This window comes from Canis lupus, chromosome 27 (assembly GCF_011100685.1).
Source record: "Canis lupus familiaris isolate Mischka breed German Shepherd chromosome 27, alternate assembly UU_Cfam_GSD_1.0, whole genome shotgun sequence".
Classification (NCBI taxonomy): domain Eukaryota; kingdom Metazoa; phylum Chordata; class Mammalia; order Carnivora; family Canidae; genus Canis; species Canis lupus.
In genome coordinates this window covers 25,344,857-25,363,681 of record NC_049248.1, presented here as the reverse complement: position 1 = coordinate 25,363,681, position 18,825 = coordinate 25,344,857, and the positions used below count along the sequence as shown (strand labels likewise).

The following is an 18,825-nucleotide window of genomic DNA, read 5'->3' as shown; positions in this document are numbered from 1 at the left end:
AGAATGAAGTTACGGTGGTTTTAGCTGCTAGAGAACATCCTAGACGTCCATTCAGAAGTTGAACATTTGCCATGCCAACTGTCCCTGCCCAGTTTGGCAAAGTGCAGAAAATTGCTGCCATGTGAATTTTTTATATCCAGAGAGCATATGACTTTTTTTTTAATCAGGTTCAAATTTAGAGTGCAATTCTTTTTTTCCCTCAAGTGCTTTGTGTTAAAGAAAATTAAGTTCTTCAAGGTGATTTAAATTCATTCAACTTAATAACAACCATTGATGAAGTGTGGTGATGTGCCAGGCACTGTATGAGGCCCTAGAGACATAGAAGCTAGTAGAGCTGTCCTTGTTTTCAAAGAGTGCATGATCTAGTTAAGAGAGGAAGAAATGAGTAAGGCACAATATAGTAAAGACTATCCATGGATTTATGGATGGATGTCTACTTTAGCTGGATTGAGGTAGGGGAAAGAAGGAAGTCTTAGGAGGTTACATGGGAGGCAAAAAAAATGGAGAGAAGGTAGGAAGCACCATGTTCTGTACAGTGAACTATAAACAAGTCATGGGAGGTGGATAGGAGAGTTCCATTATATGAATTGAACCAAGGTCTCCAAATTTGCTGTTTGAATTTTCTTCCATAAAGGACAAATTTCATACCTTCTGAGATTTGAAAATATGTAGAGCGAATTCTAAAAAATTTTTCCATTATTAAAGTAACAATGCTTATTATAGAAAATAGATACAAATATAAAGTATTAGAAAGAGTCCCCTCTCCCATCCTTGGTAGGTAAAAACTGGTTTGACAAACCATACTCTCTTCTTTAGAGTTTATCAGAGTTTCAGTGTTTTGTTTTTGACATTAGGTCTTCAGCTAAAAATCAATGTGACCATTCTTTTAGAAAATGTTTATAAATTATTGACAACTGACAATTGGGAATATTTGTCAATAGTCATTTTAAATAACTTTTAAGTTTATTAATTTCACAAATACGTATTTAGCATTAAACTACATGCAAGGTACAATATTAGATGATCTTTGAGTTCTTTCTACAAAGGGATCAAGTGCCCAACTTTAAATGCATGGTTATAATTTAGGGGAAATCTTGGCAAGCCAAATATTGCCTAGGAAAGAATAGTCAAGATGTGGTTAGCTTATTAGGCATTAATAACAATGAGCCGTATAACTATCAGTGTCAATGCTAGGACTTGTAAAATAACATCACACCAAGACACTGCTTGTAATTCTATACTGAAGAGTCCAATGACTGGCTAAAAGTCATTAAATGTGCAGGTGCTGGAAGTTTTAGTAAACTTAAGAGTGAACCTCTACAAGTTGATGAATTTATAACTGGAGGTTTAGATATTTACTCAAAATGAGCTCACAGATTATGTTTTTGTTTATTCATTTGATCTGTAAGTATTTACTTGTTGCTACATGCCACATACAATAGGTCCAGAGATGATCCTCACTCTTAAAGTTTACATTGTGATGGCATCCAAATAAGCATGAGAGAAAGTCGACGGTCTTATTCTCTCCATGGCTCTTTGAGATCTGTGAAGTCAGGGCAGTTGGTGGTCAGGCTATGTTTTGGTAGACACAAAGTGCTTGTAAACCAACATTGTAATAAACATGAGTTGGGTACCCATTTTGTTAGCATTGTCAGAGGATGGGAATTAAGGTAATTTCTAGAGAAATGTATTCCTTTTCTTTCTCCATCCCCAAAATCATCAGGGCATAAATTTGGTGAGCGAGTGGGGCTCCTGGGTGGCTCAGTTGCTTAAGAATCTGACTTCAGCTCAGGTCACGATCTCAAGGTCCTGAGACGGAGCCCCACATCAGCTCCTCACCTTGCCATGCTCCCCCTCTCTCTCCCTCTTTCTCTCACAAATGAATAAATGAATAAATATATAAATAAATGAATAAATTTGGTAAAGGAGTTAGATCAGATCTCTCCCCAATGGTCTTTCATCACTTTGCTTGAGACAACATAAGAACAAACATTGCAAAAATAAACATATCTAAGCTAATGCTGTTTGCTACCTGACTTGTTTTGTTTTGTTTTTTAATGTCTGACAGGTTCTTCCTACCTACTTTTGATCTATTAGCACTCACTATGAACTAAAGGCTTACACAGAATTCGATAAAGGAATTCAGATAATCCCAGGATTTCAATGATAATACAGAAATGCTACACACCAAAGCACTTGTGGTAGTTTGCATGCAGAAGTGAATTTTATAAATAATAAAAACTGGCCAAAAGAAATAACTAGTGGAAAATCTCCATTTTGTTGTTTCCCCTGTGACTTCATTAGCCAATAGGCATGTGTTTGAGGTCCTATAGCTGATATAATCAGCCCAAGAATGTTGCCCCTTACTTTACTTCTGCAAATACAGCCCCACATGACCTTCAACCGGGGATTCCTTGAATCTACAGTCAGTGTAAACATCAATGAATTTTTGTAAAAAAGGAGATATATTTTTAAACTTCTTTTGGGCAATTTCTACAGAAATTTTGATGTAATGGGGTTCATTTTTTAAGTATTTGGAACCTTTGTTTTCTGATGATTTTTGTTTTGCTTTGTGATGATTTAAAAGCTCAACATTTTTTTTTAGGACTTAAGTTGGCTTTCCAATACAGACACTCATACATATACACATACATCATATACATTTATACACATGTATGTTTTAACAGGAAAAGCTTGTGTCTGTTTTATTAAAGACTGGGTATTTCACATTCTGAATTCTTTAGAAGAATCTGTGATATAGAAACTTCATAACAATAGAACAAGACAAGGTATGAATTCAGTGACAAAATCCTTGGTTTCCCATGATTTAACTGTATGTTTAACAGTCATTAACCATAAATTTTGAATTAAAGTTCCCAGTTGAGATCATCTAGCAGAAGTATTTAACATATAACTCTCATAGGAGAGAGAGATGAACAGTTCTGAGTTAATGGAAGCTACATGAACTAGTGAGTATTTAAACATCCTGAAAATAATCACAAACTTTCTGGAAATGTAATAATGAGTAATGTGTTCAGAGACATTTCCTCTAAATATACAGCGTGTAGAGTGGGTTGTTATGAAATTCAGTGTCTTGGGTTTGACTTGCTATATAAAGTAGAGTGGCAAATATTTTAACATTTTCTAGCTTTGTTCTAGGTAAAAATAAACATCTTCCACATTTTACAGGTACACTTTCTCCATTGTTCTCAGTCCTTCTTTGGATAGCAGTTGCAATCTGCACATCTATGCTGTTTTTCTTCTCCAAGCCTGTGGGTATTCGGCCATTTCTTGTGTCAATAATGCTCAGATCGATATATACAATAGGTCTTGGGCCTACGTTAATACTTCTTGGTGCAGCTAATGTAAGTATTTTATTTAGCTTTGTCCTTTTGTAAATTAAGTGACAGTGTACTAAGTGTAAAAATGTAGCTATATATTTTAATTCATGTATACATAGTAAATTCTCGTTTATTGTGAACTCCAATTAACAAGAGTTTAATTTGTACATTTGTAATTTCAGAGAAAGAAAAAAAATGACAAGCAAAAATTTCATATATTTAAGAAAGTCTGAGGCATGACCCAGTTCTGAATCAATTTAATCCAGTTCAGTTTAATGCTTTCTGTATCCTATACCCAGTTACTGACAGAAATGATTCTAAGCCACGGCTCATATCCTAACGTGACTTCTAAATCACCCAAGAAAGACTAAATTATAGTCGGTAGAGTTTTAGAAGTGAGTACTTTTTATAAAATGACCAAAGAAAAAGGATTGCTAGATGGTAAAATATGAAATTTGGCTCTTTTTATGTCATCCAAACCCACAAATTTGTGAAGGCATAGATGAGATTAATATTTTTTTCACTAAATTTTAAAGTATTAGAACAAAGGAGCATATTTCAAAACCTCAGTTAAGTAAGTTGAGAATAAATAAGCCTGAGCACTATTCCAAATAGCAATAATTGACCCAAGAGATAAAATTTTAAATAGACCAGACAGCTTTCTGCATGGCATATCCATAAGGGGATAATAAGAGAAGGGTAAATCATCAGCTTAATGAAAGAAAAAATATCCAGGTAAACAAATAAATATTGCTAATATGTCTACTGAATGCCTAAAGCACTATCTATATCTTTATAGGGTTTCTAACATAGTGTCCTATATTCTGGTATCTGCATATATACTTTATCTCCCCTACTATATTATACAACCCTTAAGGATAATGATTGATCATCCAATGTCTTAGAATATCATTGGTACCCGACAAATATTCTTAAATAAATTAGCTAATGAGTGAGTGAATGAATGAGTGAAAAATTATCTTTGTATTCTTTGTATTTTCTTTGTATTTACAAGTGCTTTGTATGTGAGATACGTGGCAAGTATTTATTAAAAATGAATAAATGAAATAACCAGTCAAACTTTTGAGAATTGTAACACTGAACTAGGATGACCAAGTCTGTGTTTCTGACCACTATTATATTATACTTCTTTGAAAATTCAACATGATGTATATGATAGCTCTTAGAGGACTAGAACTTTCAAATTACCGGTTATTCCTCAATCACTGTTAAAAAAGGGAAGTGTACTATACATGCAAAGAGGTCTATCAGTAAAGAATTCTATCAAGTACCAAATATAGGATTCCTAAGTTTCTTGAGGGCAGAGGTTGTCACATTCATAGATATAATCCTGCCATCTTCACTCCCAACTTCATTTTTCTCCCACTTAATACTAGCACTTAAAAATTCAAAAACCCTTTACACGAACCAAACTTGCACTTTGAATGTTTTGGAAACCAAGCTAATTGAGGAATCATCATGTATTTATCTAAATTTTTCTAGCCCTATTAGGTAACTTGAGTTTGGTAAGTCCAGCTTATTATTAAAAAATACATTGAATATTGAGCCAAATTATTGGAAGAAGCAAATAATGTTCATAAACTGGCAGCTGGTCCTCAATAAGACATTAATTCCAGAGAGAGAATCCAAGTTTGATAAGTTGAAATAATAGCTAGATAGAGTTGGGCCAGAAATAACAAGTATTTATTCAGCTTCTGTTATCTGATAGACATTGAAAATACCAAGAAGTAGAGGATGTGGTTTTTGCCATACAGAAGCTTCAAGAATATATAAAGAGATAAGGAAAAACATTTTAATGTCTGTTGGGGAAGCCAAAAACATTTGGAGTTATTTCTCTTTAACCCCCTTAGGGGACAGAATAAAAAATAACCTCTTCCTGGTTTGGTGAGAATAGTTCCACCATAGGAAATAATAATTCATGTAAGAGGCAAGTTTTATACTTTAATTCCTTCATGAGAAGAAATATACATGGAAATATATCTTTCTTATTAACTGTATGAATCTGTGGGTACTCTCATATCTCTCAAAGCATAGAAAATCCATTTGCACAGCCCCGAAATGTACATTATGATTTGCCAGTTCAGGACATTTTGACAAAGAAAATAATCAACTTTAATTTGGAACGAACAAATTGGATAGAATAGTTGTGATTTTGATAATATAGGAAATTCATAGTTTTATCTATAGTTTTGATAGTGTCCAGATTAATAAAATGTTTTAGCAAATAATTATTTACCTTCACTTTTGATATAATGAGCTTATTACAAAACTCTCCATAACTTACCATTTCCCAGGGGCAAGAAAAAATTAAATGAAAACATAAATCAGTTACTTTTGGTAACCTAGGATTTAATATATTTATTAATTTATACTTAAAAGTTTGCACTGTATGGCAGGCAAAACTATAGGTGCTGAAATTATGGGTATCAGAAGCAGGAAAACAAATGAAAATAGCTACCTGATAGTTAAGCCTTAATGAGAATCAGAATTCTAGACCATTAGCAAATCGAGCCTCTGCATTTCATTTTTCTCATCAGTGAAATGAAGATGTTAAAACCTAGTCTGCACTCACCAGTTCTTGAGAAGATTAGTGTGAAGGTTTAGAGCAGAGCAATAATAGTGATGATATAAAAAAAATACTGATGATATAATAGCAACAAAGGCTACCATTTATTAAGCTCCTAATATGTGAAGTACAATTTAATTGTGAAACATTGGCATCATGATCATAAAAGTATTTGTATTTTGGTTACAGAGAGTTATTTGTTTCTGGACTCCATGTCTTTCACAATGTCATGCAAATGTAGAAAGTTGCTTTTCTGAAAAAGCAATCAAGTGAAAGGAAAGAAACCTCAATCCATGTTCTGAGCATTTAGTATTATCAGTTTCTGTTTATTATGATACTTCATTTTTATAATTTTTACTTGTTTCTAAAAATCAATTTTGTTTAGATTTCAACTAATATCTCTGTCTTGTCACAAAGATTATGTTAATCTTTGAGATGTTTCGAAAAAATTCAGATGTTTTTCTCTGTTGTAAGCATATCCTATAACCCAGTACAGTTTTCTTCTCACTGCCTACATTGCAATGGATATTAACATATTATTTTGGCAAATATAAACACATATTTCATAAATTTTAGATCACCTAATATTTTTATACCGCTAATAATGAGGCTATTCCCAGTCATGTGGACCTTATATAATGTTTAACAATTCCATTAATTTTTATTGTTTAGATTTTTAGATATTTTTCATAATAAATAATTCAGTAAACACCTGCAGAAGATCTTTTAATATCTTCTAAACACTTCTTATGTACAATGTTTTTCTCTTTTGTAGTCATGCCTGGAAGTGTGTAATTTATTTAATGGCATTTGTAAATTATTTGCCTTTCTTGCTATTATTTGTAATGTGGAAATGTTTCCTTACCCTGAAACTTCTTGCCATTTTGCAAAGACAAGAAGCCAGTGGAGTTTAGCAGATAGCTGTCTATTAGCAATAAGCCACAGTGTTAGCATTTAATAGTGTCATGCCCTTAGTTACTTGCCTGCAGATAGTTTCCTGGGAGGGCTCATGTTACTGCTAATCTATAAGGTTGAGCCCCACCATATGTTCACATAATATACACAAGTTCAATTATACATCCTGAGACAAAACATTCATATTCTCTCTCTCTTTCCCCCTCTCTGTTTTTCTCTCTCTCTCCCTCTCCCTTTCCTTCTCTCTCTCTCTCTCTCTCTCTCTCTCTCTCTGTCTCACACACACACACACACACTTCCTATTTTTCATATAATATGTTCACTGAATGCACCTAACTAATTCTAATATTCAGTTGTAGTAGCAGGAAACTGCTCTAGTGCTGGGGGAAATTAGAAATGTTGAATTTATTAAAGAAAAATTGAGTTTACACCACCCTTGTTTATTACGCTATTCTGTTGGCAATTTAAAAGATTTCCAGGGTAATGTTGACCTGAAAACTTTGTCTTATGCTGTGACCATAGAACTTTATCCTGCCTAAGATGTAATTCTACTGAAATGGAGATTTTTTTAATCAAATCACGTTGATTTTAGTACGATTGATATCTATGGCAATGCAGTAATATAGTTAACATGTAGTTCAATAAATTCAGTTTTCCTTTTTGGTAAATACTAGACAGTATTTTTTTTTTTTTTTGGCTACAATTATTTCTGGAAAATAAGTCATGTTTTCCCATAGACACAATGTAAGATGGGGATGGAATTCCTGATCAGGGACATAGAACCAAATAAGACAAAAAAGATAATAAAAAGACAGCTATAAATTGCTGTGATCACATAAAATGGTAAAATTTAAAAGATAGCCTATGGAATTCTAGATCTTTGATTCATCTTAAAGGTAATTAATTTCTAGGCATTTCGTTTTAGAAATGAGTATACAAAATCCTATAGAGACAAGGAGGATTAACCAAAGCAGTCGGTAGCAGAGCCAAGACTTGAACCTGAATAACCCAACTTCTACTCCAGTGTCTTTCCATTATATTGCATTGTTAAAACTCCTGCAAAGACATATCAATGAATTATGAAATATATATGAAACCAATACTTTACAATTAATTTACCTAATTAAAATTAATGAACTTGATTCACTCTATATTAATTTTAAAATTAACATTAATTTTACTTTTGTTTTTAGAAGATCTACTGGTAAATCATCTTTTTAAAAGACTTCTGGAGGGGAGGTGGGCAGGGGGATGAGCTAAATGGATGATGGGCATTAAGGAGGGCACTTTGTGATGAGACCTGTGTGTTATATATAAGTGATGGAGCGTTAAATTCCATTCCTAAAACTCATATTGCAGTATGTGTTAACTTACTAAAATTTGAATAAAAACGAAATATAAAAAAATTAAATACATAAATAAAAGACTGCACAAAAAGCTTACATTGATGCTGTACCCCACTCTTCTCCCCATCACCACACAATTCACCCCATCCTCAACAAAACATATATGAAAGGCAATTTTGAAGAATAGATGGAAAAAAGATAAAAGTATTGCAGGACAGTTATGGTCATTTATATTGCTATTTGCGTGCTGATTCAAAAGTCTTTCAACACCAGATCAGAAGAGGCTCATCTTTTAACCACCTTGCCCAGTTCCCACGCCCTCCATTTTTCATTGCCCACATAGACCCTTGCCATAAAAACAAAGATTGCCTACATAATGGCATTGACAAATGAAGGACTCGTTAGACAACATCAAGTAAGTCATGGCATGAAAAGGGAGAATAAGTTTGTGTAATTTCTTCATTCCTATAAATATCCCTAGCTTTCACAGAAGTGTTCTATAAAAACAATTTATACATTTCAAGGTCACAGTGCCGGATAACACAGTGTTCGCTTCTTTCCTACCCAAATCATGTATTCTCTCATTTAGTTCTTGGTATTAACACTTCAAAACAAAAAGACAGTTTCCTTGTTTCTGATTTCTACAGGAATATGTGGATGTCAATGCCAATATCAACTCCAGTCTAGTTTGAGACTTAGTCAAGAGAACAGGGACGTGTCCATCAACACCAAGCTGTAGATCAAGGCTCAAAGAAAATAAAACTCAGCCTGGACACAGAGAAAGCAAACCTTTATTTTTCATGAGAAAATGGCAGAGGACCTTTTAGTTAGAAATGTGTCCTTCCTTTTGTATTATTTGGAAACTGAAATGTATTGCTCTTTTTGAGAACTTGAGCTCAATGTATTACTTTTCCTGAATGTATAGGACTTCGAATTTTCCTGCATGATATTATTATGTTTGTCATTTGAGTTTCATCTTTTTTTAAAAGATTTTGGGGATCCCTGGGTGGCGCAGCGGTTTGGCGCCTGCCTTCGGCCCAGGACGCAATCCTGGAGACCCAGGATCGAGTCCCACGTCGGGCTCCCGGTGCATGGAGCCTGCTTCTCCCTCTGCCTGTGTCTCTGCGCCTCTCTCTCTCTCTGTGACTATCATAAATAAATAAAAATTAAAAAAAAAAGACTTAAAAAAAAAGATTTTGTTACTTATTTGAGAGAAAGAGTGAATGAGAAAGAAAGTGCACACAAGCAAGGAGAGAGGGAGAAGCAGACTCCCTACAGAGCAGGGAGCCCTGTGCTGGGCTCCATCCCAGGACCCCGGGATCATGATCTGAGCCAAAGGCAGCCACCTAACTGACTGAGCCACCCAGCGGCCCAGCTGCACAATTTTTTTATGATTCATTTTAGAGAAATGGAGATCAGGAAGCAACATAGAAACAATCTGTCTTGAACATATCATCCATCCTTCTGAAAAGTCATAATTCCAATTTTTAACTTTATTTTTTGTAGAACTACTTATTTCGACTTCATACTGATGAGCTATTGTGAGTGAATCAAGGCCAATAACTTGAATTTAAATAGTTACTCAAAATAATTTAAAGAGTAAAATGCTGAATATTGCTTCACCTAGACATTCTGTATTTCACCATTTTCATGATTGTTTATACCATTCTTGTCAAATACCACTCTTATCTGAGCACCTGGTCTATATTTCCTGAGTTTTTTTTAAATGATGACTTTTTATAATATTAAACTTACTCTCGTATAATAATCATAAGGACATCCATTATACTGTAGCTATGTTTAATAATAACATAAATATGGGGATCCCTGGGTGTCTCAGCAGTTTAGTGCCTGCCTTCTGCCAAGGGCCTGATCCTGGAGTCCTGGGATCGAGTCCCACATCAGGCTCCCTGCATGGAGCCTGCTTCTCCCTCTGCCTGTATCTCTGCCTCTCTCTCTCTCTCTCTCTCTCTCTCTCTCTCTTTGTCTCTCATGAATAAATAAATAAAAATCTTAAAAAATAATAATAATAACAAATATGTGATGATGAAACACTAAATAATGAAGTATAACTTTCTGCTTGACATTTTTCAAATTATTCACAAGACAATGACATAATGGAAAACACTGATTACCAAGAAGATCACTAATTAGCATGGGGAAAATTTAGGGAAGTTTGAACCTCTATATTGTTGATTTGGTTTGGTTATCTTCACAACCTGCAATGTTAACCCATTTCTCATTTTATCTGTATTGATTTGAACTTCAGAAATTTGAAGGAAAAAGTTTTTCCAACCTCTCAAATTTCACTTCTGCCCATTATTTAAAATCACTCCATAAGGTAATTTCATATATATATGAAATTATAACATATAATTTAATTATATATTAAAGATATAGGATATATATTTATATAGGAGATATAGGATATGTATAGGATATATATATTTATATAGGAGATAGGATATATATTTATATATAAATATATAAATTATATATATGTAATATATATATGAAAATCAAATCAGCACTGTTGCAAAGAGCAACATGTTTTTCCTAAAGTTAGATTTGGACATCTAAAAACAAATTTGATGCCATTAGATAACTTGAAGAACTCAGGGAACAATTTAGAAGAACTGAAATTTGAAATCTGTAATTCTTTCCATGATGACTAAGATGCAAAACTGGCTCTTTGGTTTATAAATAATGCAGTGACACTAGAACAAAATATCTGGCACTAAGTTTATGATAACTGTGTTCTTTGGAAATCATTGCGGATCATTGTTATTGCCAAAGAATCACAGTGTACATTTCTATATTCAAAAATCACACCACGAAAGGGAATTTTAAATAGTTTTAATATAAATACATAGCACCAAACATAATAAACATTCCAAAATGTTTATTGAACAATACCACACATGGAGCTTAGAAAATATGTGCATGCAGGGGCATCTGAGTGACATAGTCAGTTAAGCACCCAACTCTTGATTTCAGCTCAGGTCATGAGATTGAGCCCCAAGTCAGTCTCCATGCCCAACAGAGTCTACTTCGGCTTCTCTCTCCCTTTCCCTCTGCCCTTCCTGATCGTGCTCTCTCTCTCTCTCTTTCAAATAAATAAATGAATCTTTAAAAAAAGAAAATATATGCCTGTATCATATTTATTTTAACCTAATGACATAAGTATATTTATATTTTTATATATTTAAATGCAAAAAATCACTTTTAACGGCTCACTTGTTTACAATAATCTAATAATACAATAATCTAATAATCATTAGAGAAGGCCTAGGATAAAAAAATCAAGGATAGATATTTTCTGAAAAGATACTTTTCTATTGTTTCCAGTATAATAAGAATATTACATATATTACTTTTAATATGGAAAATATGATGAGTAGGATCTAAAGAGTCATTGTACTAAGTACTTCATGTACATTATGAATTCTTTAATCCTCTGAAGAATTCTATAAAGTCAGAATCCCTTTGCTCCAATTTTTCCAGAGAAACAATCGAAGCCAGCAGCTGCAAGACCTTGTGCAACAGTAGTGAGAGAGCCAGGGTTTCAATTCAGGTCTACCTCGATTACAAAGCTAGGGCCCTTTATCATCCTCCTCTGTTTTCCTGGAACTGCAAACGATACAACTTTCGGGTATATTAGGTTTAGACACAGATCTGTAAGCAATGCTAAAAAGTTACCAAGAGAGAAATGATAAAAGAAAACCACAGACTTTGTGAATAATATGTTTTGTCAATGACTGCTATTTCGTGAGTTTGGGGGAATAAATAAGACAGTAAAATCTAATCTTTTCCTCTCTATAGCTTTGTAATAAAATCGTATTTCTGGTGAGTTTTGTGGGAAATCGTGGCACTTTCACCCGAGGCTACCGAGCAGTCATCCTGGATATGGCCTTTCTCTACCACGTGGCATATGTTCTGGTTTGCATGCTGGGCCTCTTTGTCCATGAATTCTTCTATAGCTTCCTGGTGAGTACTTCTCCATGTGGACAATCACTGCTGAAAAAAATAACACAATGCTGCTGCTTCTTGTGCTTCTTCCTTTGAATTTTTTTTTTTAAGCAGGGCCTGACATTTAGGACAAATTTGTTATTTTGAGAATTTCCTAGGAAAATCATGAATTATTATTATTTTTCCTCTGAGAACCCACATAGGTGGTGGAATTCTTTATTTCCTCTCTGAGAAGTCACCAATGACCTGACCTTTGACCCAGGCTTCATATAGCAGCTGCTTTTTGGTTTCAGCCAAATCCTTACTGCCCCTTATATTCAGAGATTCTCCAACAGAATGTAGGAGGAAAAAATGGAGATAGGTTTTCTTAGCACTGGAATCATTGTGCTTTATTTACAACAAATATTATTGTTTTTTAAAAAGATTTTATTTATTTATTCATGACAGACAGAGAGAAGCAGAGACATAGACAGAGGGAGAAGCAGGTCCCTCCAGGGAGCCTGATGCGGGACTCGATCCCAGGACCCTGAGATCATGACCTGAGCCAAAGGCAGATGCTCAACCACTGAGCCACCCAGGTGCCCCAGCAACAAATATTATTGTAACTGTAGAATGTCATTTTAGTAGAATGAGGAGAGGCACTGCCAACCTAGCAAAAAGACAATGAGTTGTTTTAAGTCTTAGTTTCAGGTTTAATGTGTCATTGTTAAGCTTACCTACACATGTCTAATTCATTAAGTGAACTTTCACATTTCCTCTAGATTTTTTTCAGGTTATCAGTTTTACTTCTTACAAATAGACTGTGCTATAAATTAGGAGGGGAAGCAATATAAAATATATGATAATGTTTTGAAACCTAAAGCACTACCAGGTTAACATCACGATGCCATAGGAGCAATGTATTTGTATCTCCAACCTATGGTTGATGTGCAGTGAGAGCACTATCCAAAAAATAATTCATGAAACTTAAATTGAAGATCTAAAAACATGATGACCCTGTTTGCTTGGCTCACAAGAGACAAATCCATCGCCTGCTGCTTTCCTGTTATCTAGCAAACCCATGTAGGTAGACTGAAAAGGGGCACATTTTCCATTTACTTCTCAAGCACTTGAAATAGCCCCAGGAAGAGTGGATTTGTCCCTTATGTTTTGATACAAAATTATCTTCTAGGTAGGTAAGTTAGATTATTCAATAATCAAAAGTCGAGTTTTTTTCTGTTCTAGGGATGTAAATGAATTCCCTTTCTTCTCTAAGTTACCATAAAAAATCCATTTTTAAAAACATGACTGTGATATATGAAGTCCCATTATACCCAGCACTTTTACCCAACTGTGACATGTAACACCCTTTAATGTTTTTGTGCTCCAAACTTCTCGTCTATGAAATAGATAAGGATGGTAGGATAGACTCATACTATCAAGATTCGTTAAGAGATAATGTGAAAACATGTGAAATGATGTATTAAATCTTGGTATTTTCCAAGGAAAGGCAATTGACAAAAAAAAAAAAAGGTGTATTTGAATTATTACATGAGCTATTGATAATAATGTTACTCTTAATTTATGTTACTTAAACTTATTTTCTAGTTGAATATTCCTCTTGTCTTTTATTGTTCTAATCTTACAATACTGATGCTAATTTGTTTTTACTAGGTTGCTTGGAAAAGGATATTGTCTATTTTGATGTTTAGAGTACTAGGAGGAAATTATAATGGACATAATGCCAAAATGGCATTTAAGCATATTTTTTAAATATATTTTATATCTAAGAAAATACATGAATATGTATTTCTAGTTCTATCCACAAATATCAGTCATTTATGCAAAATAACAAAACCACACTCTAGATTTTCCTAGAAAATTTTTCTAGAAATTCTAGAACCATCAACCTGCCTAATGTCAATACCTTTCTTGCCTCTTCAAGATTCTGATTCTGGGGGTATGGAAGAGAGCCCAGAAATAAGCATTTTTAGCAAGCATCCCATGGGGCTTCTGAAAGCTACAAACTTTTAGAAAACACTCAGAAGTGACCTAGAGGCCATTTACAGACCTCTTCTTTAAGCCACTGTTGGGTTAAAGTAAAGGAAAAATCTCCATTATATCAACTCAGTGCTTAAGTAAGTTAAAGAAGTCAGTGTCGATAATTTGGAAGTTGAATTTGCATTAGTTAATTTGTCTGTCCTGAGAAATATTGACCTTTATTTCTAGAAGTTGCTGCTCCTTCCAGAAGATAAGCACATAGCAAAATAGTTAATTTTTTTTGTATATGATCATGATAAAGTATCAGTTTCCTAGGGTGAAAAAACAAGATAATATCTTTATGGTGATTATTTGCAGAACTAAAATTAAATTGGAAAGTAACTATACAAACCTCAGTACTCAGAAAAACAGAGTACAAGGCCCTGGTGTTTCTGCAGGGACTCATGACACTGGTAATGCATCGTAATTCTAATCACTGCCCACAGATAGCAGGAGACAAACCTTAATTATTTCAACTTGTAAAATACTATTCACTTCCAAACAGATTTTTATGCCTTTTTAAGTGAATGCTCACTTATTGCTTTTAGCCAGCTTTTGATGATATCACATGTACTTGCTACTGTATAATTTCAACTTAATAATATAACAATAAATAAAATTGTTCTTGGTGTTGTGTCCAGAGAGCAAATACATACCTAGGTTCTTAACTAGTGCAGAGACTTTCTACTACTAAACACAAAATTGATAATAACCCATTAGAAGAAGTGAAAACTTTTTTTAAAAAATAAAGTATTATATGCTTGCTTATACTTCTGTAATAGGTTTTGCCCTCATTATACCCCTTTAGTAAGGAAAGGCACTTCCATCTCTCAAATATTTTAAAATTTCCTACTTTTTCTATTGCAGCAGGCTCTTAAAATTTTTCTAGTAATTTCACCTCTCATCCCTTGATTAAAGAGTAGTGTCTAATGACTCTGTCAACTATTCATCACTTAGATAAAAAGTGATTCAGCATTTTCACTTTAGCCATTCTACGTGTTCCAGAAACAACTGCAGAATATCAGTGAGGCTAAAAATAAGGAGTAAGTAGCTACGTTGGTTAAGTATAGTATTATAATTTTTCTAAATTCAAATTTGAAACTATGCTATTTCTGTATCTTACAAAATTGAAATTATCTTGGTTATGAAACCAACAGATGCACATTATATGCTGTGTTAGAGTTATCTTTATTGAAAAAACAGTTTATTAAAACATTCCAACTGTAGAAGAAATATACATTTTGGTGCATTTGTAAGGTATCAGGTTGTTATTTTTTTCACAGATAAAATAGCTTGTATTTGTATTCATAATTACCTTTTATGTTTATTTAGCTTTTGCACCACTGCATTTTTTTCTTGTTTTGTTTTATTTTTGTAGCTTTTTGATTTGGTGTACAGAGAAGAAACTCTGCTTAATGTCATAAAAAGTGTCACACGGAATGGCCGCTCCATTATTCTAACTGCAGTCCTGGCTCTCATCCTTGTCTACCTGTTTTCCATTATTGGGTTCCTTTTTCTGAAGGATGACTTCACAATGGAGGTGGATAGGCTGAAAAACAGAACTCCTATTACAGGTATCGCTACTACCAGTAAATGAGCTTTCCCTGATGGCAGATATGACTTGTATACAGCTTAAGAGAATTACAGACAAACACTAATGGAGGAAATGTTTTCTTTCATTCCTTTGAATACATGTTCTTGTTCACTGAGAGCTCATGAGTGTGAAATACTCTTCAGCTATTAGCTGTCCGTGGGTATAGGAAAATCCTGATATAAGAAACAGCATCTGGGCTTCATCTCAGTAAAAAAATTTCAACAATGCTGACCATATTCCAGAAGACAGTTAACAACATCAGTGTAGGATAATGGTTTGGGGAGTCTATTCTTCCTCTCTTTCCTTTCTCCCCCAAGAAAAACATCTAGCATCATTAACAACCATTATTCCGTATATGTTTGCTCACACTATATCATATTATACTTAAATAATTGCAAATGATAAATGTTTTGATTTGGAAACCATCAGGTAGTGAGAAATTGGGAATAGAAAAAATGCTCAAAATACTATCATTGAGGAGCTCAATCCATCAGTACATGTCACAATTTCTGTACGATACTTATTTCTGTTGTCTGGTTAGGCATCATCCATTTATATTTAACTGTGATTCTTGTGGTGTGAGGGCTTATTCTTTTCATCTTACTTTGAATTTTTATTTATCCTGTGTTCTGATGGTTTCCTTTTCCCCCATTCCTGCCTTTTGTCGTTTGAGTTAAATTTCTTTGTTGCTCTTTTTCCTCTTCTCCTGCTTTGCTGGATACAAATCATAGTTCTGCACTTTGCTGTTTGTTTCTCTGGATGATTCTGTAGCCTATGAGTTGTAGAGAATGGAAACCACAAAATGACTCTTCCCCTCAAGCCATTACATTTAAAGGTATGATTTAATTAGTGGTAATTTAGAAACGATATTCTTTCTTGCCTTTAACAAACATTTTCTTGATTGTTGAATTGATGACATATGGTAGTATCTTTCTTAGGATATGGGATAATTAAATGGAATTTAGATCTGTTATTAAGTCTAAGTGATCAAAGCACAGAATACATACATCATCTACATAAATTCAGTTATCAAACCTGAGATTGAATATCCAGGTACTAGTGTTTATTCAGAAGAACGTGAAATATTTTGTTACTGCTTTTCCTGTTCTCCCTTAAATGTTAGTTTTTCCAGAGTTTTACAGTGTAAATATTTGGAGGAAAAGCTCCTATCCAAAAACAGTACCCAAAACTCCACTTTTACAAAACTATCTGGGAATCACAAGCTATCTATTCTCTATAATCTTCAAGTTTTAATTATTTTTTCACTAGACATGATCACATTGAGTTATTCAATACAGGGTGATTCTGAAGCTGAAGCATCATGATTCTTGAATCCAAATGTGTTTCATAGTTCTTGTTTTATGAATCTAGTAGTATTTTTATGTTATTTAAAAAGGAAATTAGTGTCATCATGATTATATTTGCCTTAAAAATACAAAAATATCTTCTTTCTTTTTTCTTACAAAATAGGCAACATTAGACCTAAAATGTCAAGATCTTTATTAAAAATATGTATATTCATACAAAAATGTTAAATAAGAGAAAGTATTCATAAACACTATTAAAATCTAGTATACAAGAACAGCTAGCAGTTAAACTCTTTGATTCGTGGTAGCTTTAGAACTTTTGTTGCATAGGCTGAGAAGGAATATGATATCATGCCCTGGAAGAAGCACCCTTATTTTCATAATATTTTTTATTTAATTTGTAATACCATCTAGTATCTATTGATAAAGAGCATAGAGTTTATTTTTTCAAGTATTGAACACTATTGCCTCCCAAAGGTGAGTGAAATTATTATTTTTATTTATTTATTTATTTTTAATTTATTTTTTATTGGTGTTCAATTTACTAACATACAGAATAACCCCCAGTGCCCGTCACCCATTCACTCCCACCCCCCGCCCTCCTCCCCTTCCACCACCCCTAGTTCGTTTCCCTGAGTTAGCAGTCTTTACGTTCTATCTCCCTTTCTGATATTTCCCACACATTTCTTCCCCCTTCCCTTATATTCCCTTTCACTATTATTTATATTCCCCAAATGAATGAGAACATATAATGTTTGTCCTTCTCCGACTGGCTTACTTCACTCAGCATAATACCCTCCAGTTCCATCCACGTTGAAGCAAATGGTGGGTATTTGTCATTTCTAATAGCTGAGTAATATTCCATTGTATACATAAACCACATCTTCTTTATCCATTCATCTTTCGATGGACACCGAGGCTCCTTCCACAGTTTGGCTATCGTGGCCATTGCTGCTATAAACATCGGGGTGCAGGTGTCCCGGCGTTTCATTGCATTTGTATCTTTGGGGTAAATCCCCAACAGTGCAATTGCTGGGCTGTGAGTGAAATTATTAAGGATAATGTATGCCTATAGCAAATGAAATCTGGAGTGAAGTATGCAACAGCTCAAGGAGTAGGAAGTAGTCATCAGAAAGCCAGGAGAGGGAAGTCACAAGGGGAGGTTGAGAGTTCTAGAGCTAAATCGCAGAGCATCACAGGTGCCTGTGAGAGTGAAGGATGGATAATTTGCAAATGGCATCAGACATTTAGAAACATGCAGCTCCTATCTCTGGGACCAATGGAACCAGCCCTCCATAGAGGAAGCAGCTGCCACTTGACAGTGTCAAAAGGAGTGGTGTCTTAGAAAAGCCCAGGGAGTTGGAGGGCAGGAGCAGAAGTCAAAGTGTGTCTCACATGTGTCTCTTCTTCCCTATTCTCCATGCCACCCTCTGGTTTCTCATCCTCATTTCCTCTCACCCAGAAGACTGCAGGAACATCTTATGTGGCTTTCCACCTGTTCTGTCTGCCTGATTCATTCATTCTAATCACCACTCTGATTTGGTCTGTCATTGATTCAAAAGCTTTGCTGGGATCTGCCCTGGCCATGAGATGCTTGGTTTAAAACGTTAGGCTGGAAGCTGAGGTCACTCTGCATCCACTTCCATGCCTTTTGTCATACAAACGGTGGCACCTGGGATTGCCCCTTTCCCCCCAACCCACTCCTCCCTCACCCTCCCCCACACACACCCTGCCCCATCTTTCTGTG

General features: G+C 34.4%; 1 protein-coding gene across 2 annotated transcripts in view; it reads left to right on the top strand.

Moving 5' to 3' along the window:
* ITPR2 (inositol 1,4,5-trisphosphate receptor type 2) overlaps positions 1-18,825 on the top strand; it is a 472,751-nt gene that overhangs the window by 380,918 nt on the left and 73,008 nt on the right. For both annotated transcript variants that reach the window (XM_038577122.1, XM_038577123.1), the window contains exons 49-51: positions 3,190-3,365; positions 12,012-12,176; positions 15,556-15,751. In XM_038577122.1, coding sequence (XP_038433050.1) covers positions 3,190-3,365; positions 12,012-12,176; positions 15,556-15,751 — 537 coding nt within the window. The remainder of the gene's footprint in view (positions 1-3,189; positions 3,366-12,011; positions 12,177-15,555; positions 15,752-18,825) is intronic.